Below are 17,963 nucleotides of genomic sequence, written 5' to 3'. Positions count from 1 at the left end.
ATTGAGCAATGAGTGGACCCTGTTGCTTATCATTTGCCTCTCCCACACTGCAAAGGTTGGGTGAGCTCATTTTCCTTTTCTCTTCTCTCTTGTTACTACCTTCCAAAGCCAGCAAAAACTATCTTTGCCTGTCTTTCTGTTTTGTTTTGTTTTTTCCTTCCCCATCATTTTAATTAGCTTAAAAATTCAATTGTCTGGATGCCACTTCTCTGAAGTCTGTTTGGATGAAATAATAAAACCTTGTATGTTTGTTTGTCTGTTTGTTTTCCAAGCCGCTTCATGGTTATGGAAAGAGAAAAAGCAAAACTGGAGCAGAAGACCAATGTCAGAGCCTCCATTACTAAAATGTCAACACTGCCTGCAACTCTCCTTGGTTTGGGGCTCTTTTGTGTAACAGATGTTTTAAACTGATTTAGGGCTTTATAATATTAGGACCAGAATATATTCCAAGAGCAGTTTGAGCAAATCATTATCTTTACTCCTTTTCTGCCTGTTATATATCATGTAGTGATGCAGGACACCCAAAGTGGACAGAGTAAAAAAAAACTTTGCAGGTCTCCATTCTTCCAGCATAGGACTTTGGCTTCTTTCATGGTTTTCACAGAAGGATTATTTTCCATTCAAAAAGAGAACCATAGAGGTAGAAATCAAGATGGAGGAAAGAACAAAACACCTCCAGATGTCTATTTTTAGCTGAATTGGTATAAATGACCTTGATGGGGTATTGTAAGTTTGGGAACCAGGAGTAGAGGGGTCTTGGGAGTTCTTCACTTTGAATAGACTTGGAATCCAATCCTGTGGCATTCTTCAACCTGTCAGCAATTGTTGGAATTTAAAGAAAACCATTATTTACTATTGTTCAGATTTGTTTTAAAATATTTATAGTAAAGCAAGAATTAGAAGAATAGGCACCTAATATATGCCAGCCACCAAGTTGAGTGTTTTACTTAGTCATTGTCTCGTTTAATTGTTTTGATGAGATATTCATAAAGAATATTCATAAAATATATGTGATGTGTGGAGAATTCTGTTGGAGGGAACACCTGCATTTAGCATTACCTTTGGGTCCCTTGTGTCTTCCTGGAGTCCGTTTTCTTCCCTTCTTATATATAGCCCTTCTTCTGAATTTTTCACTTATTGTTCATTTCCTTTCTAAAGTACCTTTTCATTGTTTCCTATATTCTAAAAACAATACATTGCTGGGTTTTGCATGGCTTTGTATGCAAATGAAATCATACTGTTTGAGTTTTCTGCAACTTGCATTTTTCACTCAAATGTCTGAACCTGAGATTCATCCACACTATTATGCATCACTCTAATTCATTTTCATTATCATATGGTATTAGATTGTGTGAATATTCTTCAGTGTGTTTATTATTCATTCTGACATGGATGGACATTTGCCTGCTTCCATTTTTTTGGGGGGGGATACCAGGGATTGAACTCAGGGGTACTCAACCACTGAGCTACATCCCTAACCCTATTTTGTATTTTATTTAGAGACAGGGTCTCACTGCATTGCTTAGCGCCTTTCTATTGCTGAGGCTGGCTTTGAACTCGAAATCCTGAACTCGCAATCCTCCTGCCTCAGCCTCCTGAGCCACTGGGATTACAGTCGTGTGCCACCACACCCAGCTGATTGCTTCCATTTTTAAAAACAATTACAGTTAGAGCTTAGATAATCATTCTTATATGTGTTCCCTCCTGCACATGGGCAGAAGTTACTTGTTTGGGGGGACTTTATTCCATTGTTTATTGTTTTTCTTTATTCAAAGAGTTTAGAAAGTTGCAAATATTACAGATGCAAAACCCAAGAAATTGAAGAAAGTTTACCAGTATAGTTGGAATTTTTTTCCTCCCTGCAAGCACATATGCATGTATACAATAATAGCTTTTGCTGCTGCTTCTGATTTATTCAACAATGTTTGTTTCCATATTTTATATTGATGTATTATAGTTATCCATAATAGTGGAATTCTTTGTTACATATTCATACATACAAACAATATAATCAAATCAGTATTATTCCCTAATAATATTAGTATTATTCCTCTTTCTCTCCCTCCCTCTCTCTGGTCCCTTTTCTCTACTCCACTGTTCTCCCTTTGATTTTCATGAGATCTCCTTTCTCCCTTTCTTTCCCATTTTCTCTCTAGCTTCCACATATGAGAGAAAACATATGACCCTTGACTTTCTAAGTTTGGCTTATTTTGCTTAACATAATTGTGCTAGCTCTTTGTAGCTGTGACCAAAAAATCTGACAAGAACAACTTTGAGGAGGAAAAGTTTATCTTGCCTCATAGTTTCAGAGATTCAGTCTGTGATCAACCAACTCCATAGCTCTGGGCCTGAGGTGAGAAAAAACATCATGGTGGAAAGGCCTGGCAGAGGGAAGCTGCCCAATTCATGACAGCCAGGAAGCAGAGAGAGTTTGAATATAAGGAGTCAGGGACCTACTACTTCCTCCAGCCACTTCCTACCTGCTTACAGTTACCACCCACTAATCCAGTCAAATTATCAACCCTTCAAATGGATTAATCTACTTGATTAAATTATGACTCTTATAATCTGATTATTTCACCTTGGAACATTCCTGAATTGCCTCACATATGAACTTTTGGGGTCACCTCATATCTAAACCATAACAATAATGCTCTCAAGTTCCATCCATTTTCCTGTAAATGACATAATTTCATTCTTCTTTTTGGCTTATTAAAACTCCATTGTATATATATATATATATCATGTTTTCTTTATCTATTCATCCATTAACAGACACTTAGACTGGTTCCATCATTTGGCCATTTCAGTTGGGCTGCTATAAACACGAATATCTATGTATTTCTATGGTATGATAACTTCAATTCTTTGGACTAAATACTGAAAAATGGTATAGCTAGGTCAAATGATGGTTCTATTCCTAGTGTTTTGAAGAATCTTCATACAGATTTCCATAGTGGTTATACTAATTTTTAACCCCACCAAGAATCTAAAAATGATCCTTTCCCCCCATATCCTCTTCATTATTTATTAGTGTTTTATTCATGTTGACTGCCATTCTGACAGTGTGAGATGAAATCTCAGTAGTTTTGACTTCCATTTCCTAATTGCTAAATACAAGAAAAAATTTTTTTCTTATGTTTATTGGCTACTTGTATTCTTTTGAGAAATATATGTTTGGTTCATTTATTTTTGGATATTTTAATGGTGTTTTTGTTTATTAAAAGCATGTATACTAAGACCATGTGCTAGTTTAGTCTCTTTGGGTATTCATGGTTGGGGAAAACCCAGTTTGGTGGGTCCCTGTGGCCATAACCAAAGGAACTGCTTCTTCCAGTCACTAGACAATAAGTAACATTTCACCTATTGGCTTTGCAAATCCAAATCTATTAAATAGCTTCACTGTCAAAGTAACAGTTGATGAGACAAGGCATTCCTAAAGTCAGAGCTATTTTTTTCTTTATTTTTTTATTAGTTGTTCAAAACATTACAAAGCTCTTGACATATCATATTTCATACATTAGATTCAAGTGGGTTATAAATGTTTTTACATACTGCCAACTAGTGTTTGTTGTATTCTGCTGTCTTTCCTATACTCTACTATCCCCCCTCCCCTCCCCTCCCCTCCCCTCCCTAAAGACAGAGCTATTTTAATATATTAAGTTATTTAGAGTTGCTGAGGCAAAATTATGAGGATCTGTTTAAAGCAAAATGGAATGTTCTTGGACTAGTTTCAAATCTTGTCTATGATTTACCAATTGTGCAACTGTGCACCTTTGTGTAGTATACCTATTTTCATCGGGGTAGGTTAGACACCTAGTCAGACCAGCACATATAAAAGGGACTTTATTAAAAAGATGGATCTTGGGCTGGGGTTGTGGCTTAGTGGTAGAGCACTTGCTGAACACATACGAGGCACCAGGTTCGATTCTCAGCATCACATAAATAAAATAAAATAAAATAAAGATATTGTGTCTATCTACAACTAAAAAAATTTTAAAAAATAGATGGATCTCTTGGAACCCAAAGAGCAAATGAACAACCATGCCTACTCTTGACACCATATATGGGAAACTGAGGCTTAGTGAGGTTAAGTTTTAACTATTAAAGCCTGTGGGGTAAGCAAATTTAAACATGCACTGAGCACCATCTGTGAATGAATCCATTACATGTTTTGTGCTTACATGGCAGTCTATTTTTTCATGGTATATTATATAAATGCCACTCTGATTAATGAATTTCAAGTGTATTTTAGAGAGAATTTTTAAAAAATATTTATTTTTCAATTTTCGGCGGACACAACATCTTTGTTTGTATGTGGTGCTGAGGATCGAACCCGGGCCACACGCATGCCAGGCGAGCGCACTACCGCTTGAGCCACATCCCCAGGCCTATTTTAAAATGTATTATTGATAAAAGCTTTTATCAAATTCTTTTTCAGTACAAGTAAATACACGGGGAGGTATTCATAACATTCCTTTTTATTTAAAAAAATAGTTTTGTAAAAACAAAGTTAAATATGCACATAGTTTAGGGAATCAAATAGTAAGAATGAAAAACTTGATAGGGGTCTTCCTTCCACTCCCAGCTTCTCACGTTTCCTGCCCTTTGCAAGTAAATTTCTTAAAATCCTTTGTTACCTCCATGTCTCTAAACAGCATGCTTATCTTTATTGATGTTTTGGTGTTAGAAATAATCTGCATACTTTCCACTAAGGAAGAGAGGAATTTAGTTTTATTTACATATTATCCCTAACACTTGATTATATCAATATTCAGTTTGTGCATTCTTAAGACTTAAATAATGCTATTCACAACCAAACCATGTAGTATACTATGATTACTTTCTCTTTCCTGTAAAACTTCTTGTTTTTTTCCTGAAGTTAATATTTACCTTTTTTAAACAAAAACTTAAAAAGAAATATTTACCTTTTCTATTTGGTTGTTTAGTTTTTTGTTTTTTTTTTAAATCAACATTCCCTCAACCTGTTCCTAGTGTATAAATCTGCTTAGTACCTAAATGCTTAAGACAATGATTGTTTTGCTGATTCTAGAATCTCATGACCTGTTCCACACTGGGATGATTATATGCCATTCATTGTGTTTAGTCAACTTTCCATTATTGTAAACAATACCTGATATAATCAATTTATAAAAAGATTTATATGACTCATAGTTTTAGAGATTCCAATCCTTCATTGAGTAGACCCCATTGCCTTTGTGCCTCTAGTCTGGTGGGAGTGCATGGAGGAGTAGAACTGCTCACCTCATAGCTGGGATATGAAAAAGAGAGAAGAGAAAGGGGCTGGAGTCCCACCGTCCCCTTCAAGGGCACACTCCTGCAGTGACCTGAAGACCTCATACTAGACCTCTTCTCCTCCTCCTTCGTCGTGGTCGTCGTCCTCCTCCTCCTCCTTCTGTTAGGATACAATATCAGGATATACCTTGACATAATCACAAAATTGGAATCCAATCCACTCTAATTCAGTATTCAGCAATTCCTCCCATTCCCATCCACTGCTTCCCTCCCTCCAATTTCACTGATCCCTCTTCAATCCATTTACAGTTGACTTTTTTTTTTCTTTAGGAATTTGCAGTCCCACCAGCAATGTATGGTGTGCCTGTTTCCCCACATCCTCGCCAATATTTATTGTTATTTGTATTTTGATAATTGCCATTCTTATTGGAATGAGATGTGGTTTTAATTTGCATTACCCTAATTGCTGGAAATGTTGAACATTTTTAAAATATATTTGTTGGCCATTTGTATTTCTTCTTTTTTTAAAAATATTTATTTTTTAGTTTTAGGTGGACACAATATCTTTATTTTATTTTTTTATGTGGTGTTGAGGATTGAACCCAGCAGCCCATGAATGCCAGGCGAGTGCGCTACCGCTTGAGCCACATCCCCAGCCCTGTATTTCTTCTTTTGAGAAGTGTCTGTTTAGTTATTTTGTCCATCTATTGTTTGTATTTTTAGTGTGAAGTTTTTACAGTTCTTTGTATATTCTGGATATAAATGCCCTATCTGAGGACCAGGTGGCAAATATTTTCTCCCATTCTGTTGGCTCTCTCTTCATGCTCTTATGTCCTTTGCTGTGCAGAAGAATTTTAATTTGATGCCATCCACTTATTGATTTTTAATTTTATTTCTTGTGTGTTAGGAGTCTTCTTAAGAATTCAGTTCCTGTGCTAATATATTTGAGGGTTGGACCTACATTTTCTTGTACCAGTTTTATGGGTTTCTAGTCTAATTCCTAGGTCTTTGATCTACTTCAAGTTGACTTTTTTTTAAAATATTTTTTTTAGTGGCCAATGGGTCTTTATTTTATTTATTTATTTTTATGTGGTGCTGACGATGGAACCCAATGCCTCACACATGCTGGGCAAGTGCTCTATCACTGAGCCACAACCCCAGCCCCTCGAGTTGACTTTTGAACAGGGTGAAAGGGATTAAATTTCATTCTTCTACATAGGATTTCCAGTTTTCACAGCACCATTTGTTAAAAAGGTTGTTTTTCCCCCCAACATATGTTTTTGGCATCTTTGTCTAGTATCAGATAACTATATTTATGTGGGTTTGTCTCTGTGTCTTCTATTCTAGACCTCACTTCTTGAAAATCCTACCACCTCCCAATAGTGCCACCATGGGGACCAATTCTTTAACACATGAACCTTTGGGGAACATTCTAGATCCAAACAATAACAACTATCATAAGGGCCTCCTTCACTATCATCCCAGAAATTCCCTTTGCCTCTCTTCTGGGTTTGATTACCCATTTCCTGGATCCAATGTCTTTTTCTTTGTTGATTCTCACACTTTGGTGGGGCACATCCTCTAATATCTCATACCTTCCTGAGAAAGTTAGCACACGAAGTGTTTTGAGATCTTATGTGTCTAAAAATGCTTTATTCTACCCACACACTAAATTATAATTTGACTGTATAAAGTTTGGATTGAAAAACATTTTACCTGCATCATTTCCAGTGTTGCTATTGAGAAACCCAACGTCTTTCTGATTCTCCATACTTTTGTTGAAACTCTGTTACTCTCTTTTTTCTTTTTCTGAAAGCTTGTAGAATTTTTTTCTTATTCCTAATTGTGTAAAATTCCACAGTACATATTCCTCTTTTCATCTGTTGTCCTGGGATCTCAGTGGGCCTTTCAGTCTGGAAATTCTTTTCTTTCACCCTGGGAAATCTCAATGAGTTCTTGGCTGATTTCTTCTTTTCCATATATTGAGTAGAGAACAACGAACGGTTTATTCAAAATCCTTTTGTTCAGATATTAGACTTCCTGAAGGGTTCTGTTTTTGTTTTCATATCTTTTTTCCTTTGCCAGTTTTCTATCTTTTTGCCTTGGCTCTATTTCTGAAAAAGTTCTACACTATTAACTTCTTACCCTTGGGATTTCAATTTTGTCATCATACTTTTAATTTCTAATAACATAGTGTGTTTTTTTGTTTGTTTTAAATTCCTTTTTTCTCCTTTCATAAGCTCTGTCTCCTCCAGGTTGCTGTTTTCTGCTTATTTGTTTTGGCCTCTCTCTTTCATCTTAGAAGTTCTTCTTGAATACCCCATCCTAGGCCCTTTGTGTATATTTGTGAGTGGGATTGCTTCAAAGTCAATGGCTGGGTGAGGCCTCTCAAATGTGGGCTTATCTAGAGTGATCTGGCTGGAGCATTTCTTTTGACATAAGTATCTTTAGGATGTTTTTCACTGGAACCAGAATTCTATAAGGAAGATGCCTCTAGTGTCCTGTCTAGAGGGAAAAAGTCTGGAGAGTGTCTAGGAAATGAGAGGAAATAGGCCTGGGGTGGCAGAGGAGGTAGGGAAGGTCTCAAAATCAGTCTGGAAACCTTCATGCATGCTCTGCTCATGTTTTCAATATGTCATCCCTACTCTTGGTCAGAATAAAGCTTAATTGCATCTTAAATAGCCTTTCTGTCACCCCACATTCACCCACTCCCAAAGGTACCTGAAGCTGGTTTGGAATGTTTCTTTTTTTCCTCTTCAGAGTTGGGGATTGAACCTAGGACCTCATACATGTTAGGGTAGTGCTCTCCCACTGAGCCACACCTTCTCTCTCTCTCTCTTAGGGTTTATAAGTCAATTATCCATCTGCTCATCCATCTGCTTTCCAGTTTCTCTTACCATGTTGCTTCTGTCTTTGTCCTGTTCTCTTTATGTTTTTTGTGGGGTTTACCAAGATAACAAAGGCTGAGTGTCTTTAAGTTGCCATCATTAACTAGAACCCTAAAGTTTATTTTAAAAAGGCATTGTAGGGAAAGGATCAGAAATCATCACTCCAATTCTACTCCCTTCAGCTCTTCTTTTCAAAACCCTTTACTTTTCTGTCCCAATTTCACAGGTCTCTATTATCTGCTAGTTAATCTGTGCATCTTGACTGACTGGTACAAATAATACATAACAAATTACTGATTGCTCCTAATGTGAAGAGCTCCATGCATTTGGTTACCTCCTCACATGTTTCCTTTAAGAAAAGTAAACTGTACTAAAGTAAATTGTACTACTCTTTTGAAAACTGTGCTACTGCATATAGTTAGTATCATGTGGGAAAAAAGAATTGTCATTCTTACATGCTCATTATTTGTTATTGACTAGTTGCCTTTTTAAAGGTGACAGGCATCATTTTTCTTTTCTTGGAAGATGATTTGTTAAGGTCATTTTTAACTCATCTGCTTTGCTAAGGATTTTCAGGAATGACATTTAAGTCACTCATAATAAGCTTGGAATTTGAGAGACAGACTGCTGGTGTCCAAATTACAATAGGATGAGGAGGACTCTGGGCACCTGAGAAGAGGAAGCTGGAGTGCATGTCCTGGATGCTTTTTCACATCTCTGAAATCAGACTGAGCATGTGAGGTTTCAACATTAAACATTTATCCACAGAGAAGACAGGTGGGCATGCACCATATAGGAATGAGTAATGATGAAATAAATTGGGGAGAAAGGCTGTGGGACTAGGTAAAGTGGTTTTCCTCCAAATGATCTTTGCTTTTTCATTCACAAAGTTAACACACAATTCAGCTGTTTGGCTTTAATATGCTGAGGGCTTGAGACATCCTCTGTCTTGATGTTTCTTCCAGCTATCTTCTCTTATGTTTCCCCAGTTCCTGGGTTTATTTATTTCTTTTTACTGCTATTTATAATTCAGAGGTAGCCACACATAGTCAGGACTTAAAGCATGTTCGTATGTTAACAAAGTTTTAGAGGAAACACTTTCTTATTATGTGTAGAGACAGATGTGACTGGCTTTTTATTTCATAGGGTTTATCTGTGTCAAGCAGGTTACACAAAGGTAGATAAGAGCAGAAGATGTATTTATTATTCCATGAGGTAACAACCAACTAATTTTTTTTTGAGAGAGAGAGAGAGAATTTTAATATTTATTTTTCAGTTATCGGCGGACACAACATCTTTGTTTATATGTGGTGCTGAGGATCGAACCCGGGCCGCACGCATGCCAGGCGAGCGCGCTACGGCTTGAGCCACATCTCCAGCCCTAATTTTTAATCTAAAATAATGAACACATCTCACCTGGTTGAATCATCACAGAATTTCCTTCTTATGGAAATATTTAATGAGGTGGAATTTACCTGAATTCCTCTTGGAGAGTGGGAGTGTGTGTCTGAAAAAAGGATTTGGGGAAACCTGTTGAGGTCAGGATAGGGGACTCCAAATGACAGGCTCAGGAATCAGAAGTGTTCCATATGCCTTCTAAGGAGACAGAATCTCATACTGAGAGGTCAGGTCTACAAGCTTAGAGGGTTAGAGGCACCATGCACCTAAACTTTTCTTAGCAATAGTGGGAGAAGAATTTGACTTTATTCACTTTTAGTTGTTACTTCAGATATCTTTATTGAGTCTTCTCTGTTGCTCAGCTATGTGACTCCAGCTGATGTGTAGCTGGGGTACATACTATGTGCTGGGCCATTGGTGGTCTCCAAAATTGATTAAGGAGAATTGAAAACTCACTTGTGTTTTTAAAACAGTCCACTTTAAATAAATTGCTCTGGATCACTTGAGGCTGGGTTCCTTGAGCCCTCCACTGGCTTTTCATATTATTTACTTACCTTTTGCAGGGACACAAAGTGCTGTAAGAACTCAGAGGATGGAGAGACCATTCTAGCATTGGACAGAATTACCAGTGACTGCAGAAGGCTTTATGGAGGCAAGACTTGATGTGAGTTTCAAAATATTGGGAGTGTGTGCCAAGGAGCAATTGATGGATGTATGCTTTTGTGGGAATATAAGGTGAGGGGATGGCATGAGTCCCAGATCAAGGGTGGAAATATCAGCTAGAAAGTGAAGCATTTTGGCTGATTTATGGAATAACGAGGGATAAAATCTGAATTGCATACCAGGGTCAGTGGGTTGAACTTCAACTTTCAACTGTTCAATTCATTGTTGGAAATTTCTGATGATTTCAGACCATACTTGCTGGGTTCCCCAACTTACTCACAATTGCATCAGCCTCATTTACAACACTTTTCCAGGAAAAAATTCCACTGACTACACAGTTCTTTGAGAAATTTGTAGATAATTTTTAAAAAGGATATTTTCATACATTATTATTTCAGATATTACCAGTTAGTAATGTCATAAAAGCTATTCTATTATAATTTTCCAGTTTCATTTTTGTTCGATTCTCCTCTTTGAAAGAAAGCTATAATATATAGAGTAAAGACATTAGAAAAAAATCCTCAAGTTTTATTGCGTAGAGGTACACAATACTCATAAACAATGCAGGTCTGATTTGTCTTTGAACATCTGTAGAATAATGGGACACTCAGAGATAATATGATGCCTGATGGTATTTAAGATAGAAAGGCATTTCTTGATTTTGAACAAAGTGGATTTAGGTCTTTGTTTGGGGGACCAGGAAGAAAAACTAGTTCCATCACAAATCCTTTTTGCTGGAATAGACAATATTTCATTAAAAGGCAGAGAAAAAGTGCTGATGTAAAAACCTTCCTTTTTGGGAAGCTGATTCTTTTTGTCATGGAACAAAGACTGGCAAAAATATCCACATTTGCAGTTATCACGATAGCAAAACTTGAAATTTGATGAACAAATGTATCTGTCTTTTGATATATTTTTTTTCGGCCTCATGATTCAGCATTTTGATTCGCTTTAACCATTTTGAAAAAAATGAAGCATTTCTTGTTTGTGAAATAGTTTGTTTCTTTGAACTATTCCTAGTTTGTGGCCTAGTTGACTGTATGGCATTTTCCCTAGGCTTAGTATAAGTAAAAACATGGGAATCTCAAAAATGCCACAGTGAGTTGGCCCATCTTGAAGTCCATGAGGATAGGAACAAGAGGGCATATTTAAGAATGGAAATGATACAGTTACATCTGCTGATATCAGTCTCCAAAGGACCGGGAAGGGTCCCCCAGGCATGCTGGTTTCCCCTGGGTTACAGATTAATAAAACATGAATTCATATGAATGACTCTCGAAGCACATTCTATTTCCAGCCTGTATAGCCTCTCTCCATTTCTTTCCCATTGAAAACCCACCTCTGCAGCATGTCACCCAAGCACATCAGTGATTGCCCCAGCTTACCTTTCCATAGTGGAAGTTGCTTCTCCCACTATCCCAGTCATGCAGGATTCACCAGTTCTGAGATGCCAATCTCTTTGGCATCTCCAGTCTTTGCCCTTTACTTATAGCCTTTCCTACCTACTTCCCTTGATCAAAATCCTACACACTTGTTTTTCAAGATCTCTAGCATGAAGCTTTCTAGACACCCACAGTCATTCAACATAGTATATAAGGAAATGATACAGTTACATCTGCTGACATCAGTCTCCACATCAGCCAGGCATGATGTGACTAAAGACAGGACACAGCCCCTTCAGAGGACCACATGTACCACATACATGCTTCCATAGACCTCACAGCTGATGTGCCAGGGAGTATACTGGTAATGTTAAACCATGACACTTTTCTTTCATTCTTTTTTTAAAATTAATTTTTAATTTATATATGATAGTGGAATGCATTACAATTTTATTACACATATAGAGCACAATTTTTCATATCTCTGGTTGTATACAAAGTATATTCACACCAATTCATGTTTTCATACATGTACTTTGGATAATAATGACCTTCACATTCCACCATCATTTCTGACCCCATATCCCCTGCCTTCCCCTCCAACCCCTTTGCCCTATATAGAATTTGTCTATTCCTCCCATGCTCCCTCTCCCTACCCCACTATGAATTGGTCTCCTTATATCAGAGAAAACATTCAGCATTTGATTTTTTGGGATTGGCTAACTTCACTTAGCATTATCTTCTCCACCTGCATCAATTATCCTGCAAATACCATGATTTTATTCTCTTTTATTGCTGAGTATATTCCATTGTGTACATATGCCACATTTTAAAAAATCCATTCATCCAATGAAGGGCATCTAGCTTGGTTCCACAGTTTAGCTATTGTGAATTGTGCTGCTGTAAACACTGATGTGGTTGTGTCCCTGTAGTATGTTGTTTTTAAGTCCTTTGGGTATAGAGCGAGGAGAGGGATAGCTAGGTCAAATGGTGGTTCCATTCCCAATTTTCCAAGAAATCTCCAAATTGCTTTCCATATTGGCTGCACCAATTTGCAGTTCAACCAGCATTGTATGAGTGTACCTTTTCCCCCACATCCTTGCCAATACTTATTGTTGTTTGTGTTCTATAATAGCTGCCATTCTGACTGGAGTGAGATGAAATATTAGAGTGGTTTGGATTTGCATTTCTCTGATTGCTAGTGATTATGAACACTTTTTCATATATTTGTTGATTGATTGCATATCATCTTTTGAGAAATGTGTGTTCAGGTCCTTGGTCCGTTTATTGATTGGGTTATTTGTTTTTTTGGTGCTTAGCTTTTTGAGTTCTTTTTATACCCTAGAGATTAGTGCTCTATCTGATGTATGAAGGGTAAAGATTTGCTCCCAAGATGTAGGCTCTCTATTCACCTCACAGATTGTTTCTTTTGCTGAGAGGAAACTTTTTTAGTTTGAGTCCATCCCATTTATTGATTCTTGATTTTATTCTTGTGCCAAAGGAGTCTTTTTTAAAAAAGATATTTATTCTTAAGTTTTAGGTGGACACAATATCTTTATTTTACATTTATGTGGTGCTGAGGATCAAACCCAGTGCCTTGTGCATGCTAGGCAAGCACTCTACCACTGAGCCATAACCCCAGCCCCCAAAGGAGTCTTATTAAGGAAGTTGGGGCCTAATCCCACATGATGAAGATTAGGGCCTACTTTTTCTTCTATTAGACGCAGAGTCTCTGGTTTTATTCCTAAGTCCTTGATCCATTTTGAACTGAGTTTTGTGCATGGTGAGAGATAAGGGTTTAATTTCATTTTGTTGCATATGGATTTCCAGTTTTCCAAGCACCATTTGTTGAAGAGGCCATTTTTTTTTCTCCAATGAATGTTTTTGGCACCTTTGTCTAATATAAGATAATTGTAATTATGTGGGTTAGTCTCTGTGTCCTCTATTCTGTACCTTTAGTCTACCAGTCTGTTTTGGTGCCAATACCATGCTGTTTTTGTTACTATTGCTCTATATAGTATAGTTTAAGGTCTGGTATAGTGATGCCACCTGTTTTACTCTTACTGCTAAGGATTGCTTTAGCTATTCTGGGTCTCTTATTTTTTCAGATGAATTTCATGATTGCTTTTTCTATTTCTATGAGGAGTGTCATTGGGATTTTGATTGGAATTGCATTAAATCTATATAGTGCTTTTGGAAGTATGGTCATTTTGATAATATTAATTCTGCCTATCCATAAGCAAGGTAGATTTTTCCATCTTCTAAGGTGTACTTTGACTTCTTTCTTTAAAGTTCTGTAATTTTCATTATATAGGTCTTTCACCTCTTTTGTTAAGTTGATTCCCAGGTATTTTATTTTATTTTTTTGAGGTTATTGTAAATGGGGTAGTTTTCCTCATTTCCCTTTCTGAGGATTTGTCACTGATATACAGAAATGTCTTTGGTTTATGGGTGTTGATTTTATATCCTGTTACTTTGCTGAATTCATTTACTAGTTCTAGAAGTTTTCTGGTGGAATTTTTGGGGTCTTCTAGGTATAGAATCATATCATCAGCAAATTGTGCCAATTTGAGTTCTTCTTTTCCTATGTGTATCTCTTTAATTTCTTTCATCTGTCTAATTGCTCTGGCCAGTGTTTCAAGAACTATGTTAAATAGAAGTGGTGAAAGAGGGCATCCCTGTCTTGTTCCAGTTTTTAGAAGGAATGCCTTTAATTTTTCTCCATTTAGAATGGTGTTGGCCTAGGGCTTAGCATAGATAGCCTTTATGATATGTTGAGATATGTTCCTGTTATTCCTAATTTTTCTAGTGTTTTGATCATAAAGGGGTGCTGTATTTTGTCAAATGCTTTTTCTGCATCTATTGAGATGATCATATAATTCTTATCTTTGAGTCTATTGATGTGATGAATTACATTTATTGATTGACATATGTTGAACCAATCTTGCATCCCTGGGATGAATCCCACTTGATCATGGTGCACGATCTTTTTGATATGTTTTTGTATTAGATTTGCCAGAATTTTATTGAGAATATTTGCATCTATGTTCATTAGAGATATTGGTATGAAGTCTTCTTTTTTTATGTGTCTTTTCCCGGTTTTGGAATCAGAGTGATATTGGCCTCGTAGAATGAGTTTAGAAGTGCTTTCTCTTTTTCTATTTCCTGTAATAAATTGAAGAGTATTGGTATTAGTTCTTCTATAAAGGTTTTGTAGAACTTGACTGTGTATCCATCTGGTCCTGGGATTTTCTTTGTTGGTAGACTTTTGATGGCATCTTCTATTTCATCACTTGAAATTGATCTGATTAAATTGTGTATGTCATCCTGATTCAATTTGGGCAAATTATATGACTCTAGAAATTTTTCGATGCCTTTGATATTTTCTATATTACTGGAGTACAAGTTTTCAAAATAATTTCTTATTATCTTCTGTATTTCTGTAGTGTCTGTTGTGATATTTCCTTTTTCATCATGTATGTTAGTAATTTGAGTTCTCTCTCCTCTTCCTTAGCATGGCTAAGTTTCTGTCAATTTTATTTATTTTTTCAAAGAACCATCTTTTCGTTCTGTCAATTTTTTCAATTGTTTCCTTTGTTTCAATTTTATTGATTTCATCTCTGATTTTAATTATTTAATTATTGAAATTAATAATATCAATTATATTGATATTTAATTATTTCTGTCTTTTACTGCTTTTGGTGTTGATTTGTTCTTCTTTTTCTAGGGCTTTGAGATATAATGTTAAGTCATTTATTTGTTGACTTTTTCTTCTTTTAAGGAATGAACTCCATGCAATGAACTTTCCTGTTAGTACTTACTGCCTTCATAGTGTCCCAGAGATTTTGATATGTTGTATCTGTGTTCTCATTCACCTCTAAAAATTTTTAAAAATCTTCCTTAATGTCTTCTGCAACCCATTGTTCATTCAGCAGCATATTGTTTAGTCTCCAGGTGTTGGAGTGGATTTTATTTCTCATTTTATCATTGATTTCTAATTTCGTTCCATTATGATCTGATAGAATGCAGGGTGGTATCTCTACTTTTTTTTTTTATATTTGCTAAGAGTTGCTTTGTGGCATAGTATATGGTCTGTTTTAGAGAAGGATCCACGTGCTGCTGAGAAGATAGTGTATTCTCTTGTTGAAGGATGAAACATTCTGTATATGTCAGTTAAGTCTAAGTTATTGATTGTATTAATTAGTTCTATAATTTCTTTGTTCAGCTTTTGTTTGGAAGATCTATCTAGTGATGAAAGAGGTGTGTTAAAGTCACCCAAAATTATTGTGTTGTGGTCTATTTGACTCTTGAACTTGAGAAGAGTTTGATGAACATAGATGATCCATTGTTTGGGGCATATAAATTTATAATTATTAAGTCTTGTTGGTGTATAATTCCCTTGAGCTGTATGTAATGTACTTCTTTATCCTTTTTGATTGACTTTAGTTTGAAGTCTACTTTTATTTGATATTTGATATGATATGGAAACCCCTGCTTGCTTCTGCAGTCCATGTGAGTGGTATGATTTTTCCCAACCTTTCACCTTCAGTCTGTGGATGTCTTTTCCTATGAGACGAGTCAGTTGGAGGCAGCATATTATTGGGTCTTTTTTTTTAATCCAATCTACTAGCCTATTTATTTTGATTGGTGAGTTTAGGCCATTAACATTCAGGGTTATTATTGAGACATGATTTGTATTCCCAGCCATTTTTGTTTATTTTTGGTATTTAACGTGACTTGGTTTCTCTTCTAATTAGATTTTCCTTTAGTGTAATACCTCCTTCTGCTGATTTTCATCATTGTTTTTCATTTCCTCTTCATGGAATATTTGCTGAGGATGTTCTGTAATGCAGGCTTTCTAGTTGTAAATTCTTTTAACTTTTGTTTATCATGGAAGGTTTTTATTTCATCATCGAATTTAAAGCTTAATTTTGCTGGATATAGGATACTTGGTTGGCATCCATTTTCTTTCAGAGCTTGGTATATGTTGTTCCACGATCTCCTGGCTTTGAGTCTCTGGGTTGAAAAATCTGCTGAGATATGAATTGGTTTCTCCCTATATGTGATCTGATTCCTCTCTCTTGTGGCTTTTAAAATTCTATCCTTATTCTGTATGCTAGGCATTTTTATTATAATGTGTCTTTGTGTAGATCTATTGTAATTTTATGCATTTGGTGTCTGATAAGCCTCTTGGATTTGGTTTTCCAATTTGTTCTTCATGCTTGGGAAATTTTCTGATATTATCTCATTGAAGAGATTGTGCATTCCTTTGGTTTGAAATTCTGTGCCTTCCTCTACCCAATAACTCTTAGATTTGGTCTTTTGATGCTGTCCCATAATTTTTGGATGTTCTGTTTATAGTTTCTAACTTTCTTCACTGTGTGATCAACTTTATTTTCCAGATTGTATACTTTGTCTTCATTATCTGACGTTCTTTTTTCCAAGTGATCTAGTCTGTTGGTATGCTTTCTATTGAGTTTTTTATTTGATTTATTGTATCCTTTATTTCAAGGACTTCTGACTGGGGTTTTTTTTTCAGTGTCTATCTCTTGAAGTAATCTTTTGCTACCTGTTTTTCCTCTCTTATCTCTTTGTTGGAGTGATCAATTTTTGCCTGTATTTGCTCATTTAGGTCATTCTTTAAATCACAGATTATTTTAATCATGAACCTTCTGAACTCCTTCTCTGACATTTCATCAACTTCACTGTCCATGGATTCTGTTATTATAGTGTCCTGGTTTGTTTGGGGCACTTTCCTTCTTTGATTTTTCATGTTGTCTATGTGTCTTCCTTTCTTGCAGTGTGGATCTGAGATATTACAGTTTCTTCCCTATATTCTTGTAGTACCTGTGCAGATTGTCTGTACCTCACCTTGATGTTGGGCTTCCAGACCCTGCTGGTGTCCCTCAATGTATGCTATTGCATCTAAAGGTGGTGGTGGCAATAGCTGAGGTAACTTGAGATAATAGTTAAGGTGCCTCAAGATGGAAGCAATGTCTTACAGAGATGGAGCTGAAAGGGTGGGCCTCACACTCTCTTTGGGATGCCTGCTCTGAGAAGCAACTTCTTCTAGGCTCTATCTATTGTCAAAAAGTTAGGGGCTACTGTGTGGGGAAGGCTATGGTGATGACTGCAGGGTCCAAGACGGAAGTGGGTTAGGCTTAGGCTCCCAGGTGGGGGAAGGGTGTGCCGCAGTCTGGCTGGGCACAAAATAACCGAGCCACCACAAAGCCTTGTAGATTCAAATAGCAACTCTTTATTCCCGAACTCTCACTGACACTCTACCAACACTTTCCGTGAACACACTGCCTCCACCCGGCTCCGCGCACCAATTCTCCCAGAACCCCGCGAGAACTCAATGGGAACTCCAAAGGAG

The 17,963-nt window shown here is 36.6% G+C and overlaps 1 protein-coding gene across 7 annotated transcripts in view; it reads left to right on the top strand.

The window, feature by feature from the left end:
• Cnih3 (cornichon family AMPA receptor auxiliary protein 3) overlaps positions 1–17,963 on the top strand; it is a 266,894-nt gene that overhangs the window by 106,531 nt on the left and 142,400 nt on the right. For all 7 annotated transcript variants that reach the window (XM_048809306.1, XM_048809309.1, XM_048809308.1 and 4 more), the window contains one exon: positions 10,106–10,206. In XM_048809306.1, the coding sequence (XP_048665263.1) occupies positions 10,189–10,206 (18 nt within the window). In that variant the 5' untranslated portion in view covers positions 10,106–10,188. The remainder of the gene's footprint in view (positions 1–10,105; positions 10,207–17,963) is intronic.

Source organism: Marmota marmota, unplaced genomic scaffold (genome assembly GCF_001458135.2).
Source record: "Marmota marmota marmota unplaced genomic scaffold, marMar, whole genome shotgun sequence".
NCBI classification, from domain to species: Eukaryota; Metazoa; Chordata; class Mammalia; order Rodentia; family Sciuridae; genus Marmota; species Marmota marmota.
The sequence above is the reverse complement of the archived record's forward strand: the minus strand, read 5'-3'. Positions and strand labels throughout refer to the sequence as shown.